General features: G+C 40.8%; 1 protein-coding gene across 5 annotated transcripts in view; it reads right to left on the bottom strand.

Annotated features, from left to right (window-relative positions):
- Window positions 1-25,143, bottom strand: part of HTR4 (5-hydroxytryptamine receptor 4) — a 169,888-nt gene that overhangs the window by 24,236 nt on the left and 120,509 nt on the right. The window contains exon 7 of one of the 5 annotated variants that reach the window (XM_083597356.1): window positions 12,899-12,974. The exons of the other annotated variants lie outside the window; for them this stretch is intronic. Within the exon in view, the coding sequence (XP_083453482.1) occupies window positions 12,914-12,974 (61 nt within the window). The 3' untranslated portion in view covers window positions 12,899-12,913. The remainder of the gene's footprint in view (window positions 1-12,898; window positions 12,975-25,143) is intronic. 5 annotated transcript variants of the gene reach the window in all.

The raw sequence follows: 25,143 nt of genomic DNA, 5'->3' as shown, positions 1-25,143 counted from the left end.
GCACTGTGAGATACTGCAGCTATTACTTGAATTTGATTTTCATGGGCAAAGAAAAGTCTAAAGGAAAGGACAGGTGATGCACACTTATTTATTTATACATGTAGCTCTGCTTCCCCACATTTAGGGGCCCTCAGAACAGCAGAGTTCATTTCGTTCTCAGGCACTACTAGCATCACACAGTTGGGTGTTATACTCTTGTGACATTTGACAACTGCCCCACAGTGGACCTGTTTATTTCTTAATGCTGCCTACCTAATAAACCAGGCATAGGCAAACTCCGGCCCTCCAGATGTTTGGGACTACAATTCCCATCGTCTCTAGCTAACAGGACCAGTGGTCAGGGATGATGGGAATTGTAGTCCCAAACATCTGGAGGGCCGGAGTTTGCATATGCCTGTAATAAACTATTGTTTCAAATGCAAAATCATCTTTTGTTTATAGCTAAGAAAAAAGAACCAATGAATTATTATTGTGATCAGCCATCTTGAGAAACAGTAAATCATTTGGGTCTTCTTTTTCTATCAGGGGAGCTATTAGCCGATTCATTTGATCTTTGATGTGATTAAATTCCAACATTCAAAGATTTACATGAGCAATTTAAACTTTATTATCTCTGTGGCTGCCTTACTGTTCCATCTTCAAATGGTTTAGAATTGCACATTAATCCCTTGTTCTGTAGATATCTCTGGAGGGTCTTTTCCATGCAATAGCATTTAGCTTTGTGAGATAATAACTGTATGTAATCATAAAATCTTCATAGCCATCAATAGAACAGTCTGCCATAATGTTAAACGAGAGTTTCCAATGGCTTGAGCCAATTTAATCATATACCGGTACTCCTGAATATTTTTTACTATCAAGAGCAGTTCAAACACCAAAATCAAAGGCTTTTGTTATGTTTGATCATTTATTTAAGCGATCAGATGTGCGTACTCAAAGTATCAACCCAGCCAGACAAAAAAAGAAGAGAGAAACTTCTCAAAATTTAAAAGTATTTAAAAACATTATGCAAGACCTTACCATGATTAATTGCTGCAGTTTTAAGCAAATTCTCTTTAATTCCAATAAGAAACCATGAAGTAGTAACCTGTGGATCAGCTGGAAATATAGCAGAAGCTACTGTGTAACTGGGACTCTTAAAGTCAGTCTGACCACTATCTGTATTAATGCAATATTTTTCATCCTCCTTTTATATTAGGCTATAAGCTCCTCGATGGCAGGCCCTCCTCTATTTGTTTTTTTACTGTTGTGTTTATGAATAATCATAATATATATATAAAGGAAAAAATGATCAGTAAGTCAGCTGCCTCAGTTTAACTTATTTTCTTTTAAAACAGAGTTGGACGACATGCTAAACCAAACAATGGCTTAGTCTAGCTCAGCAGCAAAACAGCAGGGGAGGAGCAAAGTGCCTGTGATCTTTTCAGGAGACAGAATGTTTGCTCATAAGGACTAAGTTCTTAGCATTACATGCCAGCAAGCAGTACATCTCTTAGCCTAAACTACCAAACAGGGTCATCACTAAGACAGAACAGGATCAATACAGGTAGCCCATTTTAAGTTCTTTGGAGGGAAAGTGGGACAAAAACATGACTGGAAAAGAAAGAAGAGCAGGAATCCCAGTGGTCAGGAGCAGTGTTTCAATTACCTTGCCTAGATATTCACTCTCAGTACAATCATTGCACATATATTAATCCACATTAGGTATCTAACTTCACTTAAACTTTATATGGATACTAATTACCAAGAGCAATCACTGCCTAAGTATACAGAGGTGACATACAGTCATACCTTGGATCCCAAACGCCTTGGTACTCAGACGTTTTGGCTTCCAAACGCCACAAACCCAGAAGTGAGGGTTCCTGTTTGTGAATGTTCTTTGGAACCCAAATGTTTGATGGAGCTTCTGCGGCTTCTGATTGCCTGCAGGAGCTTCCTGCAGCCAATCAGAAGCCGTGCTTTGGCTTCTGAACGTTTTGGAAGTCGAATGGATTTCCAGAACGGATTCTGTTCAACTTCCAAGGTACGACTGCATATGTATCTTGAGGCCAGGGAGGTGGGAAGAGCCAAGTGCAAAACAGTGGCTCAGAGAGCACAGTCACTCTTCTACAAATCATACAGCAACCTGCCAGCAGGACCCAATTTACCTTCTACTCACCTGTACTCCAGAATACATTGAAATACTGGGAAGAACTGAATGTTGTGATGTTGCAAACATTCCACCGGCAAAAGCATTTCTGCTTGCTTGCTGGTACAATCTCCCCTCTGCTCTTCTCATGTGCAGTTCTGGGGGTTCTCCTGACACTTCAGAGTGGATTTTGGGGAGGCGGAAAGCCCCAGTGCAAGTCCTTACATGGGCTTCTGCTAGTGGGACAAGTTAGTTGAATCTGGCCCATTTTGTTCTTGTGTATAGGACATCCCTTGGGGATGTAGAATATCTCCAAGGTCAATATCAGCATGACCTTGTCTAAATGCCATCTTCTCATAGCAGAAGGGCAAGCTACATCCAATACTTCCTGCCTTTGAAAGGAAACTGTGCCTGTGCATTAAATGTGAAAAGAGCAGAAAGATAGAATGAACCAAAGTCTTGCTAAATTCCCATGATGCTCTTTACATGAAACCTATAGTAAACATCAGTACAATACAATTTCTTCAAAAGCAGGCAGGGTATTTGCCTGACAAAACAGCATGCTCAGAGGGGCTTGCATGGTGAAGCCTGATATGTTGTGCACTGTGCACACTGCATTTAACAGGTGTGCTCTCTGACAGTGTGACAGCATCTCTGACGGTGTGACATTGCTGCACACCAGGCTGCCTTCAATTCACTGCATCTTTTTTTCTATGAGGTAAAAGTTTTCCAAGGTTCAGTAGTCAATGCTTTTAGAATAAATACCCCTTAGGTACTTCACACAACATTTACTGTCACCAAAGCTTTCTCCGTGTAGTTGATGATTAAACATAGCAGCAAAGAGCTGGCATGTACATGAGAACAATTTCCTAGACAAAATTAGCTTCCATGGAGGCAAAAGTGCATCAGACAGCAACTAACGAGTACTTTCACTGAACTGCAGAAGACCCTCTAGAGAGATAAAATATATATATAACAAAGCTATGTCTCTGAAGCCTCTAGAATTCTAATGCAGAAATGAAGTGGGGTTTTCTCTCTCTTTCTCTCTCTCTCCTTTGATGTCTGCTCTGGGATACTTGAGTCATGTTGTATTTTTCTCTAGAACTGCATGTAAGATAACAATTAGGGAGACCAACAAACAATTAGGCAGACCTGACAAGTGGCGGACCTTGGGATCTCAAATTTCAGTAGCGCCCTGGGTGACTCTGAAAGTTCCTCCAATCAGCGAACTTCCTTTGAGCCCAGATATAATATGGTCTGCCACAACATAACATGCCAATGACTTCACAAGTGATATAAAGCTTCATTAACTATATGCTAGCTCCTTACAATACTACCATAAACTGACTATTGTCATCAGATCAAGGCCTGCGCCATACTCCCTCTTTGTGATGAGCAAAATAATTCTCAAACATTTGGGAATGGCTCCCGAGTGAGCTCAGAACCAAGTACCACAAAGGAATGTGAAAGAGGTTGCAAAATTCATTTTGCGTGGCCTTTAGCAGTTAAAAGGAAAATTATGGCCATGAGATGTATTTTTCAGTGGTTGCTGTACTACAGCTCCCATCATCCTCGAACATGCTGGTTGGGGCTGATGGGACTTGTGGTCCAAAACATCTGGAAGGCACCAAGTTCAGGAAACCTGGTTTAAACCATGTTGAGTATGCACATGTCTCACATCAGGGCTGCGAAACCTGTGGCTCTGCAGGTGTAGGACTCCTACTGCCATCAGTTCCAACCAGCATTGCCAACGGTAATCACCAAGAAGGCTACACTTTCCCCTGCCTTATATAAATATACCTTATGTTTCCCTCGCTCCATATTTTATTGTGTTTTTAACCAGCTTGGTATTGAAGTACAACTGTGAATTCCTCTTAATTTCAGACCAGCCCCTCCCCCGCCCAATCCATCATTTCATTGGCAACTTTCATGCTGAGAAAGTTAACAGCCTCTAATTTGGATATTTTCATGAAAATTTATTCAGAGAACTTGAGGGAGAGAATGTGTGTGTTACTGAACAGACTGTTCCAGATATGCAGCTTTATGAATCAGTTTGTCACAGCTGTATCTTTGAGCCAATGAGAGCCATCTGCACTGCTCACTTCCATCCTCTGTTGTAAATCACTTCGCCTAATTAGTTCCAATTAAGTGCTTCAGGCAATCTCTTGATCTCAGTCATTTTCTTCATTTAATTGTAGTAACACATTGTGCTATCCTTAGGATCAGCACTTTTCACAGTATTTTAATCCAGTAGCTAAAGGGGTTAATTGGCCTGCAGGGTATACAGAAGGACATGATAGGAACCTCTGCCCTCCTGTCAGTCTCAAGTAATTAATAATAATTAATTGTTCCTCATACAAAAAATATTTCTACAGATACGGATGCATTAAGATGTGGGGAATATGGCTTTAATTTTCTCACTATAACACTGGCACTTCTGCCTCATTTTCCAGTGTTCCCTTCACATTGCAGTGCTTGTGTTATGGAATTGTGGATTTTTGACAGGTATACTGACATGCCACACTAAATTTCATTCACATCAGTGGGAATGCTGTGACACAACAATCAACACTGGACAACATCATCGCTCTCCTATCCTTTCCATACATAGAATCATAGAACTGTAGAGTTGGAAGAGACCCTCAGGTTAGATTATCTAGTCCCACCCCTTGCAATGTAGGAATATGCAGTTGTCTCATATGGGGATAAAACCTGAAACTTTGGTGTTATCAGCACCACACTATAGCCAACTGAGCTATCCAGGCTGCTTCTGTTTCCCCTTTGATTCCTGTATAAAAACAACAGAAAACCCCACTTGGTTTTCTGAGTTAAGGTGGCAGCATTTTTCCCCCCCTGGAATCAAATAACATGGAAATGAACACTTAAAATGCACCACATTGCATTGGTTTTCTTAAAGTGGCTTTTGCATTATGTGAAACTGTAAATATAATGTTGAAATCACAGTTAGGGAAACACCAGAGAAATGGAATGAAGTGCTGCGTGAACACAGCCAATGACATGCAGGTCTGGGGAGGTATTCTCTAATGATTCCCATCAGCGCAAGAAATTCTGTTTGTACAAGACTTCCCTCCCATGCCCTCCATACCATCCACTCTCAAACCTGCTCCAGATGGTTGAGGGGAAATCTAGGGCAGATTTAGGGGTCCACAAGGAAGGGGGTAGGGAGTATATTCCATTGCGCAAGCAGAAATCCTTGCGCTGATGGAACTTTTGTCTCAGTGGATTTGACCCACTAACATAAGACATACATACAAATTGCACCCATGTTGTAAGGACTTCATCCTCACACATTCATGAAATCATTACCATTTATGCTACAAGAACGACCAATTCATTACCCTTCTTATTCTGTAAAAATGAGCATGTTCACTGATTTTATTGAAGCTAATGACTTGAGAGTAAAACAGAAACAAAACCCAATGCACATAAGCCAGATTTACCCAAACAGGCTATTCTCAAAGAGCACAAATTTGAGATGTGTGTATATAGAACAAGCATGGCGAGTTAAGCTAATAATCTAATAATAAATAATCCCTCATTGCAGGGGTAAGATAAAACACACATTCTGTGCAAGAGCTTCCATCTGTGTCAGAGGAAACACATTCTAGATCAATTTGTACTGGTGAAAATATTGTGTAACTTCACTGACATTAGACCACCTCACTGCTATCTCTGACAGTTTGGCGAATGTTAAGTGCACACTACCAACAAAACAAAACCTTCGTCTGGAATTCATTTACGGACTACCGCAGCATTAGATGATAATCGCTACATTTTAGGTACAACATCCTCACCAATGTATCCATCTTAATAGTTAAAATTAGTCTAGGTGAAGCCTTTTCTTGTAGAGAACTCACAGTAAAACAGGCTTGATCATAATTAGGCCTGGCAGGAGCAGACTGTCAATTACAGAACAAATGCGAGAGGAGCAAAGTGACATATATCTGCCTTCAGCTGTTACAGATGCTGCAGGATGACATTAAACCGGAAACTGCACCACTTGATTAATGGCTTGAGGCAATGCTCAGGTAATTATTGAAGTAAACAGGGTCAGCACTACAATGGCTGCTTTGGCACAGATTGCTGTACCCTTGTATTTTTGAGAGGGCTAAAGATTTTTGATCACACACTAAAAGAATGGAAAAAGTAAGAAAACAAGTAGTAGGAAAAGGCCCAACAGACTAGCCAAACATTAAAACAGAATTGGCTCTCAACTGAAAAGGGCGAGTCAAAATTGCCATAAAGAACTAAAGGAGGTTTGAAATCACCTACTGCATTTTATCCCCTGGAGATGTAAAACTCTTATACAGTGGTACCTCGGGTTACATATGCTTCAGGTTACATACGCTTCAGGTTACAGACTCCGCTAACCCAGAAATAGTACCTCGGGTTAAGAACTTTGCTTCAGGATGAGAACAGAAATCGCGCAGCTGCAGCGAGAGGCCCCATTAGCTAAAGTGGTGCTTCAGGTTAAGAACGGACCTCCGGAACGAATTAAGTATGTAACCAGAGGTACCACTGTATACAAAGAAATAAAGAAAATGTCTGTTCTATATGTATGTGACTTAAACATCTTTTTATTTCATTTGATCAGGAAATGTAATGCGTATACAAGTGAATAAAAAGGGCAACATGGTAGATGAACAAAGAACTCAAAAATGAATTATGCCTGACGCTGAATAAGAGAGAGTGACCTGGAGAGGAGCAGAGAAAAGTTTGCTCTACATACTCTCGGATGTACAATATGATAGGTCAAACAGCCAACCATGCCAGTCACAATCAACAGCACAGAATGCAAGGAGTCACAGGTTGGAGCAAAGGAAGAAAACTTATTCCAGCTCAATTTGCCTGTTACAAACAATGGATCTTAAGAGTCAAAAGCACAGGTCTTTTGCATCTACCATTAAAACCAGATTGTCATAAAACTGGAGATGCCAGGAATTGAACCTGGAACCATCTTCATGTAAAACAGGCACATTAGCACTAAGCAACAGGCCCTCCACACCAAGTTAGAGGAGTCTTAGGGGAAAGTGGTCTTTGTTTCACCATGTTCTCTGTATCATTCCCTTTTTCATTACTACAGTCTTTCATCATGTTATTTTTCTGCATTTACAGCACAAATTATGGGTACTATTCTGTCCACCAGTGCATGCAGATATTGAAGGAAATATTTAAAGTCATACCGAAAAGCAGATTTGCTCTGTAGCTTTATTGGAAAGAGATCCATTAAACACCTGCACATGTGCATGCTAAACATACATCACTGTAGAAATACACCATTCATTCAAGCAAACAACCTGCTGGTTATTTGTTTTGATCTTAGTCATTTTGTCATTGAGCTGCTGCTCAATGTCTTGTCTGCATGATCAATTTGTTGACATATACTTGGATTTATTGCAGGTGAGAACATTCTTGGAGCATATCCTCTAAAGCTTAACATAGCATTCAAGCTCACTTTAGAATTCCATATACAGTAATTTACAAAGGCAGTTCAGTTGACCCAAAGCCCTTACACATCTAAATGCTGCTTTTCTGGTACATATGGCAGTACCATTCAAAGAGCTATGACAATTATACTGTTTATAGCTCTGAAAATGGCGCTGCCATCTGCACCATGATTCACCAGGAAGGCAGAGTTCAACAGGTGGACAGTCGTTTGGTCTGCCGATCTAGCATGCTAAGTTTGTAGCTATCACCCCGGGAACTGGACTGAAAACAAAACAAGCACAACATGGATTGGACAGAAAACCTTCTAGCTTCCAACTCTGTGAGAAAGTTCATTTTCCAAATTTGTATTATTAGCAGCTGGAGAAAATTCTATTTTGTTGGTCACATGGGATATCCCAGTAGTCAATAATTTCTCATGCACCACCTTTTGCCACCATTTAGCCAGTAAGAAGCTTCTCAGAGGTAGAACAAGTTCTTCTTCTCTTTTCAGATGCATCACAACAGAAGAGGAAAAGAATATTTGCTTGTATGATGTCCTGTTTGCAGGTATATCTTCTTTGCTGCAGTGCAGTGTAAAACACTCAATTTTCATGACAATGTTTAGCCAGCATACACATTGGACAATGATTCACAAAAGCATTCCTGTGCTTCTCCACTTCAGTATCTCCTCAAGATGCCCCTCTTTGCTCTGGCTTTTGACACCTGAGATGTATATTTTTAGCACCCATTTTGTCTTTGAGATTGTAAATTTTTTTAACATTGTGTTTTAATTGTTGTACCCCACCCTGGCACTTTAGGGTGAAGGATGGTAGTAAAACAAACAAAGAGATAATCATTTGCTTTCATTCTTTGTGTTACATTGTATGCTGTGCCATGTGGCTGCTTGTTAACAGGAAGGAAGGCATTGTTGGGCCTTGAATCCACAAGCATTCCCATGTAGAACCAACGTCACTGCTGGTAACAACATCCTAGTTATTCTTTGTACTGGTGTACCGCCAAATCTCCCAGAACAAGGGCTTCTTTCCTTGGCTATGTGAATTCCAGATGAAATGCATCCGTATATAAGAAGAGGCTAGCAACAAGAAAACTTTCTTTCCTAAAATAGTCACAGTGGTTGAGTTGGGCTAGCTATGTGTGCTTCAAGCTGAAAAAATGCCATTTAAATCCTGAAGTAAGCAAAGTTGGATTCTGCATAGCATATATATGCTGCTAAAGTGATACATACTCTGCATGCATTTTATTTAGAACAATTTATTTGTTCCATGAAGAACAGAGAGCAATGCATGGCACACCAAAGCCTGGCTCTTAGGAATGGAAATTCTATTAAGTCTCCCTCCCTGTTTCTTCTGAGATTTAAATCAGACACTTTCAGCAGTCCAGCCATATTACGCAGTAAGTTACCTCTTACGCCTTTTTTTTTTTTTAAAAAGCTGTGGCCTCAGGATGCTGAGTTCTGTGCTCACTTACCCAATTTTGCACTTTTCAATGCTAAAGCAGAATGATTCATGGAATATACACAGCCTTGGCCTTAATGGACACACCAGAAAATGCACGAAAGAGGAGAGAACAGAAAAATGTTCTTCTTTTGACACATTGTAGATGACCACAACCATTACTGAAATAAATGTGCAGAATTTCAGCTTGTTTCAGGCCATTCATCAGTGACACAATTCCCCCCCCCTTGGATCTGGGCTTGATTTGAGCCAAGGGAGATAATTAAAAATAAGTAAATGCCCCCAAATACCACTGAGGAGCCAATGTGAGGCTGTCCCAATGGCACATAACTGGGATGAGGGAAAAGGTGGGACATAAATGCAATAAATAATAAAAACCCACGGTCCAGCTGCTCAGGGTGGGGAATGGAGAGGGTAGCCAGCTCCAAGTGAGACAGACTCAGAGTTCAATGGATCCCAGACCAGCTCAGCACCGCCCCCTCCTCTCCCTCTGCTAGTGAAGAGCCTGGCAGCATGTCTCCTGCCTGCCCCTTTTGGGGGCAGAAGATGGTGATCAGTACCAGAGTGATACTTGCAGAGGAAGGGACACCACTCAATCCAGCACCTTGACCCCTCCACCACCCAAAGTGTGGCATAAGAGGATCTTGGATTGCTCTGTAAATAGCGGAATAGTGAATTCATTTGCTACAGGGAATTCTGGGGTAGAGCCACATGATCCTCATCTTGGAAGCCCTCCCAATAACCTAGGAAAGTTACTGAGATAACATTAAAAATTGTTTCCTGTGCACACCCTGCCACCTGTTTGCACTAAAGTACATGCTGCAATATTATTTTCATATGGCCTTATAAAATGAACCTCAAGTCCCCTCATATTTCATTTTCCCTTTAGACCAGTTTGATGGAGATTTGCCTTTTGAACATACGCATAATAATAATAATAATAATAATAATAATAATAATGATAAAAAATATCCAAGAAGATCAAACTAAATGATGTGTTTTGTTTATAAATAAATAACATTAGTTCCTTGCAGACTTTGATTTATCTTATCTGCAGTGAGTGGGCTTGATGAACTTTAATGAAGTGCTCAGCAGAATCACAGTCAAACTAGCCCTCATAGTCATTTTTGCAACCTGTACCTGCAAAATAACCTAACATTTTGCAGACCACAACTTCCCGCTTTCCAGCCTGTCAGAGTTAATCATTTCATCACAATTGGTACCTCAGTACAGTTAATTCCCTTCTAAGATGAATCACTCATTTCTAATATTGCCTTAGCAACATGAACGTATTTTTACGTTGGTGTCTAATCAAAGCTGCGACTGAAGACTTGACAAATATGGTCTGTCCTTGTCATTGGCAAATTGCAGACTATGTTCTTGGTTGAACTCTTAGCATCCCACTAAGATGTTTCAACAGGAAAATAACAAGTAGATGAGCACAACACGTCTGGCAGGGTTATGGCAGCTACAAGGTCACAGAGTTTCAACTGAAAGAAAGAAATGCCTTCTGAAATTGGAGATAGTTTTAGTTGTTATAAACGAAACATCTTTTGACTGCTGCTCACCATCTGTTAATGCTATGTCAATGCAAAGCCCTGGGCTTAAATTCCTTGTTGTTGGCATACCTAAAATGGAATTTCACACACCTTATATTACAGCTTTGTAGCATAATAACTCATTGGTGGCTACCTGCTAAAGAAATATTCACTCATATCATAGGAAGCCAATGCCATGCCCTTCCCCCCCAACAGCCCTAGCCAGAATGGCCAGTGGTCAGAGATCACGTTGGGTACCTCTGGGATTTTGCTGCTTTTAACTGGTGTTCAAATCATGAGTTCAAGCCATCATCAGATAGCTTCAAAAACTATTGTTTATGGTTTCAGAAAGAAACCATAAAGAAGACACTTACTCACTGCCCACTTAGCTCTGCATGGATCTTTTGCACAAAAAAATGAATGAATTTTGCATTTTTCCATAATTTATTTTAACATGCACTGCTCAATGGGTGTAAGGTACCATAATTTTTTGTAGCTTATCTTCAAAGCCTCTGAAAACAGTAACATTTAAACTACAAACTGAGACATGCAGATACAGTATAGTGGCAGCTTGGGATGAAAAGAAATAATAGTGCATTTCCCTGCTTGCTTAGAGATAGCTTTCCCTCTTGAGTCATTTTGGACAGTTTCCTCCAGCCTGAGAAAATGTTGCTTTAAAAACACCCAAGGTATTATGTGGGCAAAGTTGACCCCATAATAGGAAATCCTGTATTGAGAATGTCTGTTAAGTGCTTTCCATCTTCCTCCTTAATGAGTTCGTCTTTTTTCAGTAAACTTTTTATTTAAGTGCTCTTTGTCACACAGCATGGGCTGTTAAGAGTTTCTTAAACATCAGATTCAAATAAAAATAGCTTTCTTCTACAAGCAGCTGGGTTGATATTTGCCAATGAACATTTTTGCCCATGTACATGACCCTTAGTCATTTTATCAGACTTAGATTCTGTGCTCACTTGCATTATCTTGAGCTCAGAATTCCTGGACCTTCTTGTAGCCTTTTGTTATGCTTCAGTCCTTGTTTGTAAAGTCAAGACTAATAAAGTAGGTGGGAACTCATCAGGAGGTAAGTGCAAATGGGTTCAGGGAACTCCTTGAAGCCTTGTCTAGGAGAAATATGCAAAACTGAGGACAAAATCAGAGTAGTCCCATGATTTACTTCCTTCCAAAATATTTTTTTCAGTAATTCCCTTCTTGAAATACTGAGGTTTAGGATTCTTAACAAAAAAAGGGGGAGTTCATAATATAAGCAGGCAAGCATTTGGGGGGGGGCATGTATTCCACACTCTGCATTTTAGATTCAGAATGAAGAATACAGTACAGTATTTTTTTCTAAATATAAGGCAGGCACTACTTCTGGCAGCAACATTTAAATAATATCTTGTGAGTCTTAACTACCAGGTCCATTCCCTAAGACATGGGTTGACAAGCAAGATATTAAGGGAAGGATGACATTCTGTGGTGTCCTAACCATTTGTTCTGCTTTGTGATAAAATTCTTTTAAAATCTTCTTTAGATCACCATGCGCAACAATATTTGATCCCTATCACTGTAAGGTAAAGGTACCCCTGCCCCTACGGGCCAGTCTTGACAGACTCTAGGGTTGTGCGCTCATCTCACTCTAGAGGCCGGGAGCCAGCACTGTCCGCAGACACTTCCGGGTCACGTGGCCAGCGTGACAAGCTGCATCTGGTGAGCCAGCGCAGCACACGGAACGCCGTTTACCTTCCCGCTGGTAAGCGGTCCCTATTTATCTACTTGCACCCGGGGGTGCTTCTGTACTTGGCAACAATAATAGCTAGCTCAGAACACTCAGTATAAAATGTGCCACCTGTCCTTTGGGCTACAAGAAAATGGCACACTTTATAATCAACTGCAAATTCCTTGCACTGAGCCTCCCTTTCTATTAACTTTCTTAACACCCCCACTGTTTAGGGACCAGCATTCTGAAGAAAAGTGCCAGGTGAGGCAGCTGCCACCACCACCTTCATTTCCCCATTCTAGCATTTCTCCAGAAATGCCTCAGGACCCAGGCCCATGCCTGCCACTGAAGCCCCATCTCGCAATCCATTGCCCCCCTAATAAAATTGTTGGGGACCAATGGGGGGGCTTGGAGTGGTCACTGTAGTGCCCCTTGTTTAGGGCTTCTCAGTCCTGTAACTATTGAACTAGCCATTGAACAAGAGGAAGTTCTAGGACGTCCATTAAAATGAATACACACACACACACACACACACACACACACACACGGACACACATGAACAGAGAAACATGTAATAAAATAAAAGACTTACAGAATATGTTCAGGGTTAGACAGGAACTGGTCTATTGCAGAACAGCAGGAGGAACTTGGAGATAGTGGAACAGCCACTTTTAGTGCAGGAGGGAGGGAAGGACAGACACAGTGGGACAAGGGAAGAAAGGAAAGAAAACACAAATTATCACCGTTACCCATCAATTAAATTCCTAATTAAACATGCCTAAGCAATGTGAAAGATGTGAGTACTGCCAGCACCGTGCCAATGCATCTACCTTAGAACAGAAACATTAATAATGTTATTTAATACAATGTGCCATCTGGTTCATTACTGTTAACACCTTACGTCATTCAAATAATGCTTGTATATTTTGTCTTTTGTTGGAGCTCATGTCTGACTATCATCACCAACCTCCATATCTGAGCCCTAATTTGGATTTGCTTTTGGGTGATATGGTAAGGTTATTTAAGAGATATAATAATGCTCCAGTGTAATTGTTCACATTACCTAAGCACAACAATGAATGAAATCCATACCATGCAGTTGCTTCTGGATACCTGGAACCCACCTTTAAGATAATTGATGGATATTTTTCAAATAGGATTCATGGTCTTTAGTCGATCTAGCTCAGTATGGTCTACACCAGTAGTGTAGTTCTCCAGATGCTGGCCTCTAACTGCCTGCATCCCTGACCATGCTGCCTGGGGCTGATGGAAACTGGAATCCAAGAAGATTTTGAAGGCCACACATTCATCCCCCCCAAATCTACACAAATTGCTGTACCTCCTGCAGGGTTTCAGAAGAAAGTCTTTTCCATCCTTACTTTGAGATTCCAGCGATTGAACCTGGGACCTTTTGCATACAAAAATGTGCTCCACCACTGAGCTACAGCCTCAATTCTTTTGTGTACAGGGAAAGTGTTCACATGTACAGAGACTTTCATGGAGGTGAACCAAAGCTGTTTGCTTCCCCCCCCCCCCGCTTATTTTAGTGATGGCACATGCATTCCATTCTAGCTCATTACAAAGAATAGGAGAGGGACACGGTGTGTGCCCTTCATATCCCCACCCAGTCCTTTCCTTTCACTTGATCAAGTTACGCTAGCTCTAAGTAATTAAATACGAAATCAAAAATCACTTCCAATTTAAGACATGATAAGGACTCAGTCAAAAACACACTGGTAAAGACAAAAGGAAATTCTTTTGAATTCTCATCACGTCTGGCATTTCTGCTGTTAATGGTGTTTCATTTTTTAAGCTGTTTTAATATTATTTTTGGTTTTAAATTTTATGAGGTCAGCATGCGGAGGTGAGGAAAACTGACCAACTGAGCTGCTTCAGCAAACCCTAGTGTCAAACAAATAAGCTCTAAAAATAAATACTAATCTGTGATATTTTTGATAATGTGTTCAGATTAAGGAATGCCAGTGGGTGATTTCTGAAGCAACAGAGCAGAGATACACATTATTCTGTGGTGTGCGAAACTGCAGCAGACAAGAAAAGCGTTGAACTCATTTTGACAATAGACACCACATGATGGCAAGTTACAATAAACTGCCTAATATGCAGCATTCTATCTCCCACAATTCTGTAGTCTATCTATGGCATTCTATCTCCCACAATTATGTAGTCTGATGGCATATAGATTAGACTCCGTCCCTCATTTGAAGTTAGAGGCAACTGTATTAATGTAGGAGGATAAAAGAGAAACAGAGGATGAGGTCAGAAACTTACCCATCTTGTACAGAGTCCTGTCTGCAACAGAAGCCCATAAAAGATATTTAAGGCAAGGGAGATATGTGAGGAGCTACAAAGCAGATATGGGTATATTGCTCACACAATGTGTGGGCTGCTTTCTTGTTTAAAAAATACAAGATAAATCCCATAATTGCTTCTGTAGAAGTTGAGCCTTTTAAATGAGGGAAAGATGTAGCAAGAACTACCAGGATGTCCCCTTTTCACCTCTGTTTTCTCTCTTAATTCCTTCTTTGGGTGACACTCCCCTATATAAGAAGTCACTTAAATGTAGTGGTATTTAGTTGTAATAAAGTGTTGCATAGGACAGAGGTTTCACAACACTGCAAAAAAATGCACCTCTGTTTTCATGTACTTGGAGGAGTGTTTTAGGCAACTCACATTTTGTCTAATGGCAGATCCAAACTGACCTATTGGAATAAAGATGGACAGATTTTACACCTGCACGGTTCACTCTACAGAAACTAACTGCTTTAACTATGCCAACCCAAGACTATCAAAATTATCAACAGAGGTATGCAATTCAATAAGTTGCCTGTTTCACCCAAGACACATACATAGAAGAAGAAATATAATTTCCCCCAGAAATGTTCTGCAGTCAAATATCTGGGCATATGGATAATGCAAAATACGAGTAACTTATCAAAATATAACCACAGGAAATGATTACATAAAGTTAGAAATGAATTTATATCCTTGGGCACAACTAAATATATCGTGGTTGCGGAAGATGGTCATTTAAAAATGATATTAGCAAAAGAGGGTAGAAAGTTTTACAATCACTTTGCTGGAAAATTGAGCCTTTTCATCACGTAGTGGTGCAATAAAGTGCAAGGCACACCCCATAGATTGGGAAAATTATAAAATCAATGTTCACAATTTAATGAAGTAACTAGTATTAGTGGGGGTTGCTATTTGGGAGTGGGTTGGTATTTTTTTCTTGTTATTTTATGTTGCTGTTATATTTATTTAAAAACAGACCACAAATACATACATTAAAAATAGCACATCATCAAGAATCTGCCCAAATTTCTTTTCAGAAAACTCTCAGGGAAGGAACCAAAAGACACTTGGTAGCACTCTGTTTGTAAGCAGCTTTCGTAACAGCTTGAGAGATGAGAATGAAAATGGATGAGCCCTTTATGTGAAATTACGCAACTGTCTCATTGTAAAAGCAGCTGCTGAAAGCAATTGCTGAAAGCATTTGCCAGCTTTTTGATTGGGGGGGGGCGTGTATGTACATTGTCAAGAGCTCTGCTACGTCAGAAAAGGCTCAGAAGTAGAAAAGGTCGTAGACTGAATACAGGCATAGTCCACCAGATATTTAAAAATAGACTTTGAATGAAGCAAAACAGTTTGTGTTCTGTAGGACGGGAAAAGCAAGTTCCTGAAAATAGTTTCTTCAGGTAACCTAGTCCTATGAGATGCTGCATTGTGATAGTGCTCCATAGTATTGAATAGTAAGTTTCTTTCTGGGGGGGAGGGAACCTTTAAATATTCAGAGAGACAAAGGTCATTAAGGAAGAAAACAGAGAATCAGTGTGAATCTTCTTGAACTGACTTTCCAGACATCACCAATCTCTTCAGCTCCCAATTTGTTTAACAGGATGAACTACCACATTAAATCAGGAAGACGAACCACCAAGATGCTCCCCCCAACAACATGCACTGGGCAGTGACAGAATTTGTTCTACAGGCCAGCCACAGCTCTGCAACTAGGATGCCATTTCTGACCTTTGGGATCCTGAAAAGGAAACATTTAACACCACTTCGCTCCAATTTTTTCTGCAGCTGTGGAATAACTAATGAGTCATTTTGTGTTCCCTCATCAGAAAATTATCTTGTAGCAAAGCCTTACTGAACACAGTCTTTGTTGCTTTCTGATTACTGTTCCTTATTGATGTTAACAATTCCAGCGAGAAAACAAAAGTTCTCAAAGTGTTGTTCTCTTTGACACCCCACCTGCACTAAATCATACAGCAACACTAAAACTATCTCTCTCATTCTAGTCTTTCTCCCTCCCTCCCTGCCCACAGTTTCTATTCTGCGATGGAGACTTCAAGGCTTGCACAAAGAATGTCAAGAGCTACCATGGACTGCTCCTGTCTGGGATTGGTAGGCAAAATGAATACACTATACTAATCAGACTGGATATAAATAGTAGATAAGGAAACTCTTCACTTGATCAACCTTTGGCCTGCTGCACTTCTCAAGGCAAACTGCTGACCTGAAAGAATCTGGGCTGGAGAATATACCTTCCCGTTCTGGATTGAGTAATTGCTTCCCATTGCCCAAGCTTGGCTTTTATATCCTGAGGTTGCTGGATACAGATTGCTATTGTGTGTTCCTCAATAAATAACTAAACTGCATTCACAATATAGCTGGTTGCCTGGGGCACTAGGACTAATAAAAACTGTATGTCTCTTTTGTCTTCTGCTGCCATCTATTTTTTGTTGTTGTCACCTGTCTCAAGAGACAATGGTGTGCACCTCCAGGGCTGAAGTCAAGCTGCTGGAGAATCACAGCGCTTGCTGTGGCTGTGGAGACCGGAAACTCATCACTGATGCCTCCCACGTCATTTTTGCTGTGCTAGCAGCACCAAAGTGACCTCCCTGGGGCGCACGCCTGGGCAGTGCATATGGAGGGCCTTGGCTGCCTAGATAACAAGACCTGCCCCCCGCCGTCTCGGCCTCACTTGCTACTGTGGTCCAAAGGAAAGCAGACACAGAGAATCAGTTTCAGGAGCAAATGACATTTGACATCAGCTTAGCTGCAGGACTTGCTGGAAGATGCAGCACAAGATGCAGTCCAACCGTCTTCTGGACTCCACTCTGGATTTGTGTAGGGTTTATGCCTTAACCATCTACTACAAGCTGAGATACTCATACAATTGAATGATGACATTTTAAAAAATAACATCACCAGTGACTGCTACTATGAAATGGCCAGGTTAGTACTATGCAAATCTTCCTCTGCATAGAAATCCACGCCATTATTCCATGGCCTTTTGGATATCACTTTTTGTGGGGAGGAGGGTCTTATCAGTGGGGTTCAGGCCAAAGAGGAGACAGTTTCTTGATCAGCTGACAGGTAGAAATCAGACAGGCTGCTGGTGCAGAGGAGGCTTGGTGGCCTCCATTCGTGACAGAATGGCCAGATTTAAGAAAGGCAGCAGATTTGGGAGCTGTGGATCAGTCAGTAACCCTGGGTTGGCCCTCTAATGTTGTATGACTTCCTAGACCAGGAGTGTTAAGGGCTGTGGCATGCATATCTCAGTTGGAATTACCTTTAGCTCCTCCTCTGACCATCAGGCCCTGGGTTGCGCCCAGAACTCCAGTCCAACTCACAAGGTTCTCAAGCTTAATCATGGTGGCACCTGATAATGCTGGGAAGAGCAGCTTGACCTGTCTTCCTCATTCAAGAGCGACTGCCATGGAAAATCCAAGGGTATTTGAAAAGTCAAACATTACCTATCATGCTATGATAATGGTTCAATATTTGCAACCCCAACAGATTTTCCAGGTGGCATGACATCTGATGTAACTACTACACAAATAATACCTTCCTTTATCTAATTAAGCGGCTTGAACATAAGGTTGGTTGGTGCGTCTCTTTATTACAGAGGAGAACAGTAGGAACAGAGGGAAAGCCTGAACAGGTTTCTAACATTCAACATGAACAAATATTGATCTTGCATGTTAGACAGAAAGGTTATCCCTTTGATGTCCTGAAGCCAACCAAATTGGACAAGCAGTAGAAAGAAAATCTGAGCACCTAAGAGGTCCCCACTTTGTCTGAAACACTGTATGAAGCTCTTCACCTAACAGTGATCAATCTATCTTTGATTCTCATTCTCCAGATTCTCATGGTACTAAACTAACATTGTACAAATTTTGTGCTAAGACCTCTGAGATACTAAGACGTGAATGCCATGAATAATGAAAAACAAATATAACTGTTACTCAAATGAAAGGCCATGTGGAGGAAAGCAAGGATAGATTTTATACCATCCAGTGGCTATGCTGGTGGCTAAAAAGCATTCAGATGCAATCAGACTAGAAATCCTGAAAACAGATAAAGTTTTAATTTATCAGCAAAGACTTCTTGCTAATTAAAAAATTCGATTCAAGGTAGCAGACATTGAATAAGGGTTACTACCATTATTGCCAGTCCAGGAAAATGCAAATGTGATACCTGATAAGGAGTCAATGTTTCTGCTGACAGAAGTGCTTCATGCTTCATCTCATACCATCATAGCTATTCTTACACTTCAGTGATTGGAAGAACATTCTGTTACGCTCTTAAAGAAAATTCATGAACACTAAGACTATAAAAAGCTATCAGTCATGATAGCTACATAATACATCCAGAATCAGAGCCAGGTACACCAGTGAGAGAGGGCTTTTGCTCCTATGACCTGCTTGTGGGATTTCCAGAGTTATCCAGTTGGCCACAGTGAGATGATGATGGACTAGATAGGCCTTTGGCCTGAGGCAGCAGGGCTTCCTTAGGAAAGGAAAAAGAAGATGACAGAAGAATTACAACCCACCCTGAAGGATTTTGTGAACTGGGAAAGCAAAATAGAGATGACTAGCAACTGTCAAATATGGATGCAGGCAAGCCACAGGGAGCAAGCATAGCTGCCTGCATCTCATCTGTGAGAGAAGCATTAATGGAACACCTGGGAAATTGTTGCCAATGGGCTTCAGCGACCCATAAGGACATTATATTCCTATTATATGCCAATGCTCCCAAACTGCACAATGCAAAAATTAATTCATTATGCAAGCTGGTTGGGCAAAGCATATTGAAATAGGAAACAGTCATGCATATGAAACAGCACAGATATTTAATTTGCTGAAACAATATTTAATTTAAGTTACTTAGCATGCATACTCAAGTCAGAAATACAATGTCACAGGACTGACAATTACACTGAAACCAAATTGTGGACACCCGGTGCAACCTTAAGCAGCAAGGTCATTGTTTTTCATTATCCTTCAAAACAATGACTCTGTTTTGGAAGACCTAAAGAGATATGCTATGGCTGTGATACATTGCGAGAGAAGGAAGACATAGATCCACCTTTACTCCTCACACTAGCCCTCGGTGTGGCATACCCAGAGTCCTGTTACTGTAGGTAGGGTAGCAACTGGGAAACAGTGGCCTGCAAGCGCTCCAGTTGGAGAACAGACTTTACCAAAGGTGTCATGGGCTTTGAAGACACTCAAACTAGGACGCAAGGGAGAAATGTGCTAAGAGGAAGGCACGCTTGGCAAATCCACACCATGATCAACTCCCGCCCAGAAACCAATGTCTCCACTGTGGAAGGACGTGTGGGTCCAGAATTGGCCTCCACAGTCACTTATGGACTCATTATTAAAACTGTGTCTATGGAAGACAATTGTACTCGGCTATGAGTGATAGCCAAAGAAGAAGAAGGTAGGGTGGCACAGGGGAAATATGACCAGGATCTCTCCATGCATGGTGGTAGTGGATTTCAAAGGTACAGGGCAGAGCTTGCAGCTGTGCCTTGGCAATCCAATTTATACTTGCTATTTTCCCAACTAAAGCAACAATGGCGTCTGTCAAAATTGTAGAGGCAGGTTATTAATTGAGTTGCACACTTTTGTTCTTCTCTCAGTTTTTTAAAACAATGTATTACTAATAAGCAACCCATGACAAATATGAAAACAAAATATTAAGCACATTAAATTGTCAAGCTATGGTGGGGTGAGGGTTTTGAATTGTTGGCATCTGAATTTCAGCACTTCAGCTTCCAGCTGGAGAGCCACAAGAACAGCCTTATTCTAAAGATATGCATCTTTTCTGTTTCCAAGCAAACTCTGCCACCAGTTTGGTCAGCTCTATATAAAAGAGCCCACAATACACCTGGGAGAAATTGTCATGCCAAAGGCAGTTCCTAAAATGCAGATTGGTTCACAGTCTCTGATACTGACTTGACTCTTAAGTTCAGCTCATACCTGCACTACTGCTTGCTAAATCTACCAAGGGAAGATCCACAGCACACATTTAAAGTTACATGACTTCTCCCAAAGAATCATGGCAGCTGTAGTTTCCTCATAACAGAGCTATAATACCCAGCACTCTTAGCAAATTAAGTTCCAGGATTCTTTGCGTGTGTGAATAATTATGTTACGGATCGAGTGATGTCTGGATTTATCCGGAATTTTGGAATCGTGCGGAGCTTGATGTATGGGTACCCTCAAAAAAATTTAAAATTTGGCTGTATAATTCGGAACCAATGTGATTTGAATAATGTGATGTGATTGGCCTGTTAATAAAAATTATTTTTTTAAAAAAATAATTATGTTACGGATCTGTGCTAAGCCTTGGCTTCTGGTTTGTTGTGGTTTGCCCCACAGACCATTCCAGCATTCTCTTTCTTAGGCTTCCAGGCTATACCTGGCTCAGACACCGACAGCTCTTTCATGCTGCTTATATCCCAGCATCGCAATAACAATTTAAAATAAAGTTGAATGCATCAGCATGCCAGTGGCTTCCAGGCTCAAGGTGTCCTGGATGAAAATATATTCATCTCCAGAGTCAACACCACACACAAGGATGGCTTTATCTCAAATCTTATAACAAAAGGTTTCAGCATTCAATGTTATCTCTCTCTTCCAGTGTAGACTCCTATTAGAATACATTTTACTTACTGTTGGTATTTTGAAGCTCCAACTCCTATTTGCTACCCATCCTTCTACATTCTCCCATTGTAGAAGATAAACATCTTGATTTTATTCAGTACAACTATAAGAGGTTCTCTCCTTTGCAGGATTTATAACTCTTGCTACTGAAACTTTCAAAGCTGGGTAACTGCAGCCCTATTCAGAACACTGTGCAACACTGAACATTAGTGCCCTGCAGCCATAGGTTGGGATGCTCACAGGAGCCTGATTATCCACACTGTCAGAGCATCCAAATGCATAGGAACTGTCAGATACAGATGGGTCTATTTTGTAAATGGTACACATTGAGGATATTACTCCAGGCACTAAAAGGAATGTAGACTGCTAAATGCAGCAGAAAGAAGCTTTGTTAAGAAGTGTGGATTCATTCATCATGCCAGAGCATATTATGATTGCAGCTACAACACGTACTAATACAGTGGTACTTCGGGTTACATACACTTCAGGTTACATACGCCTCAGGTTACAGACTCCTCTAACCCAGAAATAGTACCTCGGGTTAAGAACTTTGCTTCAGGATGAGAACAGAAATCGTGCAGCAGCGGCGCGGCAGCAGCGGGAGGCCCCATTAGCTAAAGTGTTGCTTCAGGTTAAGAACAGTTTCAGGTTAAGAATGGACCTCCAGAACGAATTAAGTACTTAACCCGAGGTACAACTGTACACAGCTAGAATACATCTGGTTGGCCACTGTGAGAACAGGATGCTGGACCACTGGCCTATGTGGAAATCTTAAGATATTGTCAGGTCCTACTTCCTGCTGGTCACTTGTTCTTCCTGCAATATTCACATGAAGCAGGGTCGGCATCAGCACCTGCCACAAGGCTCCCCAGCACTTATTCCTGTCCTGTCAGTTAAGAGCTACCATGTCAAAATCCCTGCAATATCTCAGAGCGCCCAACACAGTGCTGCTCCAGTGCATTTCAAAACATTTGATTTTCCCCCAAATTCATTTGCAATTGGATGGGCCCATAAAGGGCATCGTCAAACCTGGAATCAGCCCTGTACACAAGAGCAATTTCATGATTGCGCCTCTAAGGAAATCATTCCAAAACATTCCCCACATACTCAAAAGTTACATGGATGGAAAAAGCTAACAGAGAGATTGGTGAGTATATCACACCTACTCAGCAAATGCAATTATCACAGTAGCTTCATATAAGAAGATTTAGTAAGGATCATTAATATGTTAATAGACATTCCAAATACTGGAAGGATCAAAGGTGTTAAGATTAAAACATATCTCAAGGTGATAAACCCTACACATAATACTTCATTGTTAAACCATTTCTAAAAACAACTTTAACACAATTATCACAAGGACAGCAAGATGCCATAGCCATGGATAATGGGGCAGGGGATACCACAATTAAATTCGCTAAACTTCCAGACAGAGCCAAAGTACTTGTACTCTTGTGATTATTTTTTGCCTCAGTAATTGCAACAGTCTTTTATACTCAACAAATAATTAAAGAGAAACTGGATGTATTTTAGACATTGAAGGTATTCAGCTTTAGTGCAATTAAACAACTCAGTCAATTTTTCCTGCTTTGATTCTGCACCTAGACACTGATTCCTGCAGACGCTACTGGCCTTTGCCCTGTAATGGCAGGACTTAAAACAGCAGCACATACCATTTGGGTTAATGATTTGTCATCAATGCGATGCGGCTTGATGGTGCTTATATAATGAGAATTCAGGCTTCATGTCTCCTATCGATCCAGCAGCCACAATAGCATGCTTGACTGTTGTATCTGTAACGTTCATGCTGGATTAGATATCCAAGATGCCTGATCTTTAAATGTAAAGCAGAAGGGTTTGGAAGACTAACACAATGCTTGACAGTGAGGGCATTTCTGAAAATACTAAGAAAGAGGGCCAGATATTAAAAACAACAGCAAACATGAAAGGGAAAGAGACAGAGATCATTGCTAAGGCAGTCAGACAGGTTCTCCACTAGCCTTTTATGTCCTGCTGTGTGCTTTCTCATCTGCCTCTATTTACATTTTCCCCCTCCTAGTGGTTGGGGGGGGGGACCACTCAGGGTTCACTTCCCTGACAAGGACACCTGCTGCTTGAGAAACCTCAGGATGGTGGGTAGGAGCAATGATGATAAAATCACCTCTACAGCAGGCAGTTCACATATATTTCAGCAAGAGAGGGGTGACATATTAGATGTTTATACCTTTAGAGCTGCCTGGACTTTAAGCTTTACAGCTTTTGAAAATGCACAAACACTCTTTGTAGGAGTGTTGACAACGCTCTTGAGGCGTCTCTGTATTCTAACTGTTAATCTGTCAAAGGCAAAGCAATAGTGAACTCTTGTAAATGGATTGCCGCACCGAAACAAATAAATGGTCAGTTCAAGCTCATTGAGTAATGTTTTTCTGTCAATGTTCCATTCCAAATATATTCTGGACTAGGTCTTAAATACCAGAAATGGTATAGCTGTTTCTCAACTTCAGACAGCAGTTGGTTGCTCACACCACTGAACATTCTTCCAGACCAGCACATAGCTGACTACCTTGCAAGGACAGGAGTTCTAGCCTGATATTTCCAGCACACTTTATACATGCATGGGTGTTTATTTTTAATGGAAGAAAATCCAATCATGTGAGCCCTAACCAGGAGTCTGGAGTGGCCACAAACCCAAACCATGTTTCCTTCACCATAAACTACAGGTTGCCATCTCTCCCCCTCATGTACCAATGTACATATCTTACAGATAAGGACACTTTATGCATCCAGGCATGGTTCCACAAAAGCTTAGTGTATCACAGTATTTTGAGTTTCTATTTTTTATAAAAAAAATCATCAATCAACTTTGCAATTTTTTTAAAAAAAGTCCTTTAAAATTTCACCAGGATTTAGTATATATTTCCTCCAATATATACATTTTTGCAGTTTTCACAATACTATGCATTTCTGTATGTTATTTTCACTAACATATGCATTTACATACATACTTTCCCCTAATATACACATGTTTTGGTTGGGGAATTGCATCATAAAATTTGGAATGTGAATTTCAAAAAGATAACTTCATTTTGGCTCAGAAATGGAGGATTTCTCCTGGCCCTAGGTATCTATCGTCTATGACTGGTTGGAGTTGCAGACAGCTGTGAAGCCAAGGCACAAAATACAGCAAGATGCCCAGTATCCTGGAGATGCCAACCAATACTGGCAAAACACCTTGTCAAAACAAAAGCAAAAGTGCAAGACAGCTCATTAAAGAAATTCCAGCTTTCTTTTCATTTCTTATGATGTCTTGTTTAATTATCTCTGAAGTTCAGTTCTGGGATTTTAAAATGCATTTTCAAAGTAGAAGTTAATGAAGGTTAAATTCTAAGTAAGTGGGCCTTTATACCGATTCATTTTGAAATTAAGATGGATAATTAAGAAAGCAGGTAGCTTGTGGTGCTGCGAAAAGTGAATTCTTCCTTCCCTTTATCATAACAGCATTTGCTGAGAGATATCTGTACAATATGTTTCCATTAATCTGTAGAAACTACCCATACCGCTTTTAGCCTCTTTCATCACCTGCCTCCACCTCAGCCTCTCTTTTGAAGTTCTTGCTTTTTCAGCAAAAGGGCCATGAAATTACTTTCAGTTCCCACAGTGGAAAGTCAACATGGAAGCTGAATTTTGGTTGAAGCAAAGGCATTTCTTCTGCCTTGAATGGGACAATCAGCACTCAGCATGCAAGTTTGTCTGCCCATGGCAGCATTTGCCCTGATGAAAATAGTTTGTTGCATGCTGCTAACCAAATGTTGGGTTCAGATTGCCATGCATCTCTCCCCAGGGGAAAGATTATTCC

Source organism: Podarcis filfolensis, assembly GCF_964270895.1.
Source record: "Podarcis filfolensis genome assembly, chromosome: 2".
Taxonomy (NCBI): domain Eukaryota; kingdom Metazoa; phylum Chordata; class Lepidosauria; order Squamata; family Lacertidae; genus Podarcis; species Podarcis filfolensis.
This window is presented reverse-complemented; position numbering and strand designations above follow the sequence as displayed.